Here is a 10,488-nt window from a genome sequence, read left to right as displayed (position 1 = left end):
ATAACTTAAATGTGAATTCAGGATGCTTTATTGTCCTCCTCGATCTTTTCTTTCAAAATCTGTGCTGTAACTGTTACTACCCCCCGTAAATTCATGGCCACCCCTGGCGGCAGTGGGCATGGCGACCCTCCCTCTACCCCTGGTACCCAGGACTCACGGTTCCGCAGCCTCTTCTCTCTGCGCAGCTGCAGGTACTCAAGCCAGGCCCTGAGGGCTCTCCACTGCTGCCGACGCTGAAGGTGTGTCACTGCGGAGACCGTCTTCCATCTCTCCCTCTGGACAAAGAGGAGCTGCTCCTGCCACCGTGACCAAGCCTGGAAACCAGAGAAAAGACAACCATTAAGGGAGGCAGGAAACCAGAGGTGAAATACAGGTAAGGGAAAAGAGAAACCCACACACTGGAGAGGGTGAAGTCAGAAAACGAGGAAGTGGCGATTCCAAAGCAGGATCATAAGTGATGGGGATGTGGGGTGAGAGGATCTTTGAGAAGGGCATTCTGGGACTTCCCTGGAGGTCCGGGGGTAAAGAATCCACCTGCCAATGCGGGAGACACAGTTCGATCCCTGGCTGGGGAAGATTCCACACGCCTCAGGGAAACTAAGCCTGTGCACCACAAACACTGAACCTGTGCTCTCGAGCCCGGGAGCCCCAAGACTGAAGGCTGTGTGCTGCAACTCCAGAGGCCCACAGGCCCGAGAGCCCAGGCTCTGCAACAAGAGAAGTCACGCAACTGAGTCCACGTGCTGTAACTGGGGAGTGGCCCCTGCTCAGCGCAACCAAAGAAAGCCCTTCTTTCCTGGATTAAGAGGGGGAAAAAAAGAAGAGGAATAATAAGCTGGGACAATCCAAGGGGTGGTATAATTAATTCAGATCTGGGACAGGTGAGGCTCTGTCTTTTCTTCCAAAGGGGGAGGAAGCCTACGGTTGAGGCTCTTTCTCAGCACGTGAGTCCCCAGGACATGGACCTACAGAAACTGAGGGTCTGCGGACGGATTCCCTTAAGATTATCCATCTAGGGTACCCTTGGGAAGGTCTTCATGCACACCCAGCAATACACCTGCCCTACTCTGAAGGAAACTGTAATAGATGACTTGATACCTTCTTTTATACCTTCATACCTCTGTAAACCTGTGACACCCCTTCTCCCTTCCTTCCTCTCATCTGAATACCATTTTTTCTATTTCGCCAAGAAAATAAAAGCAATCAAAAGACAATTTTCTCAAGCTCCCACACATCCCCCAGGGGCTCTGCCTTCTATCCACACTCCCAACAAAGGTCACCCCTACCCTGCCCATCTTCTCTCACCTTCTCAAGTTTATCACTCTGGCAATTACCCCCATTCCCTTCCTGTGTCATCAGCTTTCACTCTCTGCTAGATTTTTAAAATCAGCATTCAAACGTGCTGTTATTTCTCCCTTTGGGGATGTGACAACCAAAAGCAACGGGTGACCTTTGATTGGGCCCTGGATCTGACACTAAAAGAGCAACAATATACAGCTGCAATACAAACTGTAGTCTCGATATTATCAGATCAACATTACACAGTGAGGATGTGGTTACATAAGAAAACGTCCTTGTTTTAGGAGATATGAGCTGAAGTATTCAGGGTGGGGGCTTCCCTGATAGCTCAGTTGGTAAAGAATTCACCTGCAATGCAGGAGACCCTGGTTCTATTCATGGGTCAGGAAGATCCTCTGGAGAAGGGATAGGCTACCCACTCCAGTATTCTGGCCTACAGAATTCCATAAACTGTATGAGTCCATGGGGTCACAAAGACTTGGACACGACTGAGTGACTTTCACTTTCACTCAGGCTTAAACTTGATGTCTGCAACTTTAAAGCGACTCAGAAAATACAAGAAATACACCGATACACTTGAGAAAGCAAACGTGGGAAGATGCTAAGGATGGGTTAACCTGGTGAAGAGAAGCCAGTATCCAGCTTTTCTGTGATCTGGTACTTGTCAAAATTAAAAAGTTGAGGGAAAAAACTGCAGCCTAGTGTGACACGAGACTTCACTCTTGGCCCAGTAATTAAGAATCTGCCTGCCAGTGCAGGGGACAAAGGTTTGATCCCTGGTTCAGGAAGCTACCACAAGCCTCGGGGCAACTAAGCCCGTTCCTGGGCCCGCATGCCTAGGGCTCATGCTCTGCAACAAGAGAAGCCACCACAGCGGGAAGCCCGTGCACAGCAACGAGAGAGCTCGGGTGCAGCAAGGAAGACTTGTCCATAAATAAATAAAGTTTTAAAAGACTATGGTCACACAAGTACTTCCAGAAGCGAATAGATCAGTGATCCTCAAACCAACCACCAAACACCCCTCTCTAGACCACTCGGCCACCCACCAACACCCAAGTGCTTTCCAAACTCTTCAGCAGGGCTGTCTACTTTCTCACTTCTCTTCCCCCAATAAGCAGGGAGATCCTCTCCTCCTTGGGTTCACTGAAACTGCTCTTATCAAGGGCATCGATGACCTCCACGTTGTTCAATCCAAAGGCCAAACCGCAGTCCTTGCCTGCCAGAAGCGTCTGACACAGCTCAGCTTCCCCACCGGGCCTCCTTGCCTCTGCCTCTCCTCTCTCCCACCACCGATTCCCGTCTCTTCACTGGGCAGGCTCAGTGCCACTGGCTACACCCACTCCCTCTGTGCTTTCACCATCTCATGGCTCCAAATGAAACCTGTGTGCTGAGGACTCCCGAGTTTACCCCTCTGGTGTGGACTCAACACTCCACACATACCCACCCAGCTCCTCCCTGACAGCCCCTCAAGGTCATGTGAAAGGCCCATCAGGCTAAAGTTATGGAGCCCAGGATGCAGCTCCTCCCCGTCTTTCCCCACAAGCCTGCCTCTGCCCTCACCTTCCCTATCTCAGTAAACAGCAACTCCACTGGCCCAGTGACTCGGGCTGAAGCGCCTGGGAGTCCTCTCAGACTTTTTCTCTGAAGGTTCACACCTTATCTGTCCAGCAGCAAACCCTGCTGGCAATTCCTTCAAAACATATCCAGAATCCAACACCATCTTGCTCTCATCTTGGCCCAGAGTCTCGCCTGGAACTTTGTAATCGTTTCCTAACTGTCCTCCCTGCTTTTACTCTTGATTTTCCGTGGTCTGTTCTTAGCACAGCAGCCAGTGGTCCTTTTTCATTAGTTATGACTGCTTTGTAAGTTAAATCTCTCCATTTTGCTACTTATTTTTAAATAACTATTTTTTATTTGGCTGCACCAAGTCTTAGCTGTGGCACTCAGGATCTTCTATTAGGTTGGTGCAAAATGACTGTGGTTTTCCATTATTGAACTTTGCCACTTGATACTGGAATACATTCTTAAATGTGATTATGCTATATATCATTTTAATGTGCATTTCTTGCTTTATTTTTTTCCTAATGACCTATTACTTGCTGTTTATATTTATTTTGGACTATGGAAATGCTGTTAGACAAAAGACAAATTCGAGCAGTTTTCTTATTCAAGTTCAAAATGGGTCTCAAAGCAGTGGAGACAACTTGCAACATCAACAACGCATTTGGGTCAGGAGCTGCTAAGGAATGTACAGAGAAGTGGTGGTTCAAGAAGTTTTGCAAAGGAGACAAGAGCCTTGAAGATGAGGAGTACAGTGGCTGGCCATTGGAAGCTGACAACAACCAGCTGAGAGGATCCAGAGAAGGCAATGGCAACCCACTCCAGTACTCTTTCCTGGAGAATCCCAGGGACGGCGGAGCCTGGTGGGCTGCCATCTATGGGGTCGCACAGAGTTGGACACGACTGAAGCGACTTAGCAGCAGCAGTTGAGAGGATCATCGAAGCTGATCTCTTACCACTATATAAGAAGCTGGCAAAGAACTCAACATCAACCATTCTAAATCAGTTACTTGGCATTTGAAGCAAACTGGAAAGGTGAAAAGGCTCCATTAAGTGGGTGCCTCATGAGCTGACCCAAGATCAAAAAACTCGTCATTTTGAAGTGCTGTCTTCTCTTAATCCACGCAACAACAATGAACCACTTCTCAAAGGGATTGTGATGTGCGACAAAAAATGGATTTTATATGACAACTGGTGATGACCAGCTCAGTGGGTGGACTTAGAAGCAGCTCCAAAGGACTTCCCAAAGCCAAACCTGCATCAGAAAAGGGGTCATGGTCACTGTTTGGTGGTCTGCTGACCATCTGATCCACTAAAGCTTTCTGAATCGCAGTGAAACCATCACATCTGAGAAATACGCTCAACAAATCGAGATGCACGGAAAACTGCAACGCCTGCAGCCGGCATTGGTCAACAGCAAGGGTCCAGTTCTTCTCAGCAACACCACCTGAGTGCACGCCACACGATCAAGGCTTCAAAAGTTGAACAAACCGGGTCCTAAGTTCTGCCTCATCCGCCAGACTCACCTGACCTCTTGCCAATCAACTACCACTTCTTCAAGCATCTCAACCTTTTGCAGGGAAAATGCTTCCATAACCAGGAGGACACAAAAAATGCTTTCCAAGAGTTCATCAAATCCTGAAGCGTGGATTTTTATGCTATAAAACAAACTAATTTCTTATTGGCAAAAATGTGTTGACTGTAAAGGTTCCTGTTTTAATTAATAAAGATGTATATGAGCCCAGGTATGATGATTTAAAATTCAGGGTCCAAAACCACACTTACTGCTGCACCAACCTTAAAATCTTTATTGCAGCGTGCAGGATCTACTTCCCTGACCAGGTATCGAGTCCCTGCATTGGGAGCTTGGAGTCTTAGCCACTGGATCACCAGGGAAGTACCTAAATCTCTCCATTCTGATGACAATTTCCCTCTCTGCCTTTTTTCTCTTCATGCTACTAACCTGTTAAGGAGAAACCAGGTCACGTACCCTATAAACTGTTCCACGTCTTAGATTTGGCCAACTGTCTCCTCCTGGTGTCTTTAAACTGTCCCTCCGATTCCTGTGTTTCCCACGAACTGATAATAAGATTCACGTTAGGCTTGGCTGGAGTCGTGTTCAAATTTTAGTCAGGGACATGTTTCAAGTGCTGCGGATTCCTTCCTGTTACGGCAGCGTGGAAGGCTGCCGTAGCTTTAGCGACTGTTCAGTGCCAAGACTGTTCAGTGCCAAGACTGTTCAGTGGCTTCAGATGGCATCAGTCTGACCCCTCGCTTATATTTCTCTGTTGTCTTTCCACTGGGTGACTACTGCCCAGATCCATTTTCTCACTGGGAGGAAAAACAACAATTTTCTAATTCTAATACTCCTACATTTGTTTATTAACTGGAATTCTATTTTTTAAAAAAAAGCCTTATTCTCTCATTAACCCTCTCATTTCTCAGAGAGTAGTCTGTACAGGAAAGGCAGGATAAATGCTTGACTTTGGTCTTCATTAATTTTCAAAGAATAGAATTAAAGCTCTAACAACCCAAAATTGTGACCAGTCAGCTCTTTTTTCCTCTAATGAATGCATGAATTTTTATATGCTTTGTATATTTTCAACCCACTATAGTCATTACACTTTTTGATGCTCAAATTGTTCTTAAGCCTGCAGGAGGCCTGCGGACACAAGCCCATCAAGCTCTTTATTTCTTCACAGTCCTGCACACCATCTCCTAGGACTTAGGCTTACAATGTCTGCTGCTAAGTCGATTCAGTTGTGTCCGACTCTTTTCGACCCCATAGACGGCAGCCCACCAGGCTCCCCCGTCCCTGGGATTCTCCAGGCAAGAACACTGGAGTGGGTTGCCATTTCCTTCTCCAATGCATTAAAGTGAAAAGTGAAAGTCAAGTCGCTTAGTCATATTCGACCCTTAGCGACCCCATGGACTGCAGCCTACCAGGCTCCTCCATCCATGGGATTTTCCAGGCAAGAGTACTGGAGTGGGGTGCCATTGCCTTGATGTCTAGTTCCTGCTCTATTCCTGGAATCAGTCATTTCCCCCAAAAACACCTCAGTTCCTTTTAGTGGCAAATAAAAGGAAATAAGAGACCATAGCTTAGGCACGGGGATGCTAACTGCTGTATTACTGCCACTGCCTCTAAGTCTTTTCAGTCAATAGTTAGAATTCCACTAATTCAGGTTAAAAAAATAAAATCATGGGTCCATATTGACACTGGCATTTCTAATTTCAGATTACAGGGCTTTTGTTTCTTTGATTTTATACCTGTAATCTTTCCTTTTATACTGAAAATCTGCTTCTTAATGACACTGCCATGGTTATTTGCTTTATCTTACAAAGTAGCTATAATAGTTCAAGGCAACAATCCAAACCTGCTACTAACAATAAGACCACTGAATCCAACTTTAGATCTCTTAGTTCTCTGTGTCCTTAGAATACTCCCAGCTAGGAATGAAGAGTCAAAGTATCATATTTTAAAGTAATTCTTTTCTCTTTGTAGTCATTGCTACAAACTTGATATATTTGTTTTCAGTGTGTTCTAAAATCCTAGGGCTTGGTTCTTTTACTTATTGATTTACTTTTCTTTTTTAATTATATAAAATATTTACATGGTTCCAAACTTAAAACTGTGTAACAAAGCAAATTCATTGAAATTTTGTTCCTATATGTCCCCTCCCTTCCCTCATAGGTAACAACTCCTCCATTTTTGGTTTACATTTCCATTATTTCTTCTTGAAAAAATAAGAAAACACACACTCTCTCTTCTCTTTCTTCCCCAAAAAGCAGCACTCAATGAACCAGAGGGAGCCTATTAAGAGGGAAGTGTGATCATAGCTCTTCTCGACACAAAGTCAGGAGCTTGCCCCTCCCTCTGGAAAAAGAGCCTGCAAAGCCTTTGCCGGCACAGCCTTACTCAGCCCGCCTTGTTACACCACAGCCTAACCTTTCCTACTCTCCCTCTCACACTTATCAATATATTATGAGCTACCTCAAGTTCACAGGTGGGGAGACTATCATAAACAACTTTCTCCAATCTAGTGTGAAAAGTCAGTGTATTGCAATAAAAATCCAAGTAGGCTTTGTTGTGGAACTTGATGAGTTGATACTAAAAGAGTAAGGAAGAACTGCCATGGCAATTTTGAAAAAGAACAAGAGTAAGTAAGATCTCTTTCCACATATGAAGACTTAAGAGCTATACAGTAAGATCAGTAGTAGTAATAAACAGTTAGCATTTACTGAGGATTCCATAGTCCAAGCATCATTCTAACCATACTACATGCCTCATCACACTTAATCCTCAACAGCCCTGTTAGGTCGTACCATTATTATTTGCATGCATGATCAGTCGCTCAGTCATGTCCAACTCTTTTCGACCCCATGGACTGTAGCCCGCCAGGCTCCTCTGTCCATGGGATTCTCCAGGCAAGGATTCTGGAGTGGGTTGCCATTTCCTCTCCAGGGATCTTCCTGACACAGGGATTGAACCTACCTCTCCTGCACTGGCGGGCTGATTCCTCACCACCGGGCTGGGAAGCCAACACCATTATTTACTTACAAATAAGTAAGGTACGGTATAAGGAGATTAGATAACTCATTTAAAAAGGGCAGGAAGCTAACAGGTGATGGCAGCAGAATGTCCACCCAGGTATTCTGATGAGAGAACCTTTATTCTTTCTTACCTGCTTCATTAAATCATAATTAAAACAGTGTGATACTGGCTTAGAGACAGACAGCTACACCAATGGACCAGAGAGCCCAGAACAGACCCTCAAACAAATGGGACCTTGCCCCAAATGGAAGTGGACTAATAAGATCAGTATGCTGCTAAGTCACTTCAGTCATGTCCAACTATGTGCGACCCCACAGACGGCAGCCCACCAGGCTCCCCTGTCCCTGGGATTCTCCAGGCAAGAACATTGGAGTGGGTTGCCATTTCCTTCTCCAAATAAGATCAGTATAAAAAAGATAAAAGATGAACTACTCAGTAAAGAGTGTTGCGGAAATTAATTACGCATAAGGAAAATGACAAACTAAGACCCTGTCTCACACAACTTATAAAAATATAAGTTAGGCTACAACGAAATTACCAGCACCTGTATGGGGGTCTTCCCTAGTGGCTCCGTGGTAAAGAAGCCACCTGCCAGTGCAGGAGACACAGGTTTGATCCCGGATCCAGGAGGATCCCTGTGCCATGGAGCAACTAAGCCCGTGCACCATGACTGCCGAGCCTGTGCTCTCGAGCCTGGGAGCCACAACCGCTGAAGGCCATGCTCCCGAGAGCCCATGCTCTGTAACAACAGAAGCCACAATGAGAAGCCCTTGCACCATAACTGGAGAAGAGCCCCTGCTCACCACAACTAGAGAAAAGCCCACGCAGCAACGAACCCACATCATAGTAAAATAAACACATAGTTTAAGAAAACACTTGTATGAAAAAAAGGCACCATAAATAAAGCAAAAAAATAAATAAGTAAACAAGCTATAGGCTAAAGGAAAATACCTAATAGTTAGTGTACCTAATAGTTGAAAAGATTAGTAAGCAGAATCTATGACAATGTGCACAGAGCAGAAAAAGCTAGATAACCCAACAGAAAAAAGGAGTGAGGGATGGTAACAAGCTCAAAACCAGAAACCCAATGACAATCAGGCATCAGAAAAGATACTGGGCTTCACTAGGAATCAGTGAAATGTAAATTAAACCAACAATGAAGAACCACCTCACACATATCACATTGGTGAAAATGACCCAGTCTGGCAATGCAAAGTGCTGATGAGTCCCAAAGAAACCAGAACAACAATTTTAGCATGTAAACTGGCACAGTGGTGGAGAGCAAACGGGTGATGTTGGATAAGGATGACGAGATGATACCCAAAGACCCAACAGCTTCACTTCCAGGAACGAGAAACTCTCAGACTCTCACACAGGGATGTGTGTTTAAGAATGCTCTCCGAGGCGGCTTCCCTGGTGGCTCAATGGTAAAGAATTTGCCTGCTAATGCAAGAGATACGGGTTCAATCCTTAGTCTGGGGAGATCCCACATGCCACATAGCAACTAAACCCGCAAGCTACAACTGCTGACCCCACATGCTGCAATTACTGAAGCCCACACACCCTGGAGCCCATGGTCCACAACAAGAAAAACCACCGCCATCAGAAGCACACGCATGGAAACTCAGAGCGTAGCCCCCGCTCCCCACTAGAGAAGCCTGCGAGCAGCAACAAAGCCCCAGCTCAACCAAAAGTAAACTCATTTAAAAAAGAACGCTTTCTGCAACACTTTGTAATTGTAAAAAAAAAAAAAAAAAGTACTCAGGAAGAAATAACAGTCTAGCAGCAGTGAGCAGATAAACTGAGTCTTACTCAGCAAAATGGCTGAATGTATGCAGTTAATAGATCTCTGTATCAACCTGAATAAACCTCAAAAATACACTGCTGCATTAAAAACAAAAAGCAGCAAGCTGCAAAGTAGAGTATGATGCCATTCATAAATTTCCTAACAACACAAAGCCAGAACATTTATTCTCTATGTACATGTATACATACACTTTTACAAGTGAAAAAGAATATAAGAGAATAAGGATTTCAACATCAGGGTGGAGTTATCTCTAAGAAGGCAAGGTGGCAGAAGGAAGGATGGATAGGGCTTGAAATGCGAATTTAACTACATTAAAATTACATCAAATTCTGGAGCAAGGATGGAAAAATGCTAACAGCTTTTAAATTTGTATGTTGGAGATATGGATATGTTAATTTTTTTTTTAATTTTTCTGTTGTGGGCCATTTTTAAAGTCTTCATTGAACTTGTTATAATGTTGCTTCAGTTTTATGTTTTGGATTTTTGGCTGTGAGGCCTGAGGGATCTTATCTCCTGGACCAGGGATTGGACCTGCACTGAAAAGCGAAATCTTAACCATTAGACAGCCAAGGAAGACTCCTGTTAATATTTTTAACAAGTGTTTCATATTTCATGTTTTTATGCTTAAACCTCATTTTTTATAATTTCACATATGTCATGATGTCTGTCCTGACTAGTTCAGAGATGTGAGGATTGAGAGGAATGACTTAAGGTTCTTGGTAAATCATACGTACCAGACACAAGGATTTTATTTATAATCTGCAGCATAAAATTTGTCTTAAGAGTCTCACAAAGCTTTTGGTCCATATCAGTGTTTTCTTATTGCTCATGTTTTTCATTGGATTTGATTCTGAATGACTTGTGTCTTATAAGTTAAATCCAACCTCAAATCATGAAAACCTATCACTGAAGATAGTCATTCAAAGCCGCTGTTGCAAGCTCCGAGGGCAAAAGTCAAAAGGGAATTCTAAAAGCGTGCTGAGCAACAGTGACACCCGCAGAACGAGTGTGCAGGCTCTCAAAGTGGCTGCTGAGAGGGACGAGCACGCACACAGCCCGAGTCCCTCAGTGACGGAAAACCAGCCTCACTCCGTTCCTGTGCTTCAGCTTTTTCACCTGGACCCCTCTCCCTCCTGAGAGCACCAGTCCATGAGGATAAGGCAGCATGATGGTCAAGGGACGACTCTGCACTTTTCAGGCTGCTTGGGTTCAAATGCTGCCCCTGACCTTTGCCAGCTGCACGACAAAGGTCAGGGCCCAGGTATCG

The 10,488-nt window shown here is 44.8% G+C and overlaps 1 protein-coding gene across 1 annotated transcript in view; it reads right to left on the bottom strand.

The window, feature by feature from the left end:
* The window catches only part of SFI1 (Sfi1 homolog, spindle assembly associated (yeast)), an 89,657-nt gene that overhangs the window by 34,851 nt on the left and 44,318 nt on the right, over positions 1-10,488 (bottom strand). The window contains 1 exon segment of the mRNA XM_010828876.1: positions 158-314. Within this exon segment, the coding sequence (XP_010827178.1) occupies positions 158-314 (157 nt within the window).

The sequence above is a fragment of the Bison bison genome, unplaced genomic scaffold, assembly GCF_000754665.1.
Source record: "Bison bison bison isolate TAMUID 2011002044 unplaced genomic scaffold, Bison_UMD1.0 scf7180017864495, whole genome shotgun sequence".
In the NCBI taxonomy this organism is placed as follows: domain Eukaryota; kingdom Metazoa; phylum Chordata; class Mammalia; order Artiodactyla; family Bovidae; genus Bison; species Bison bison.
This window is presented reverse-complemented; position numbering and strand designations above follow the sequence as displayed.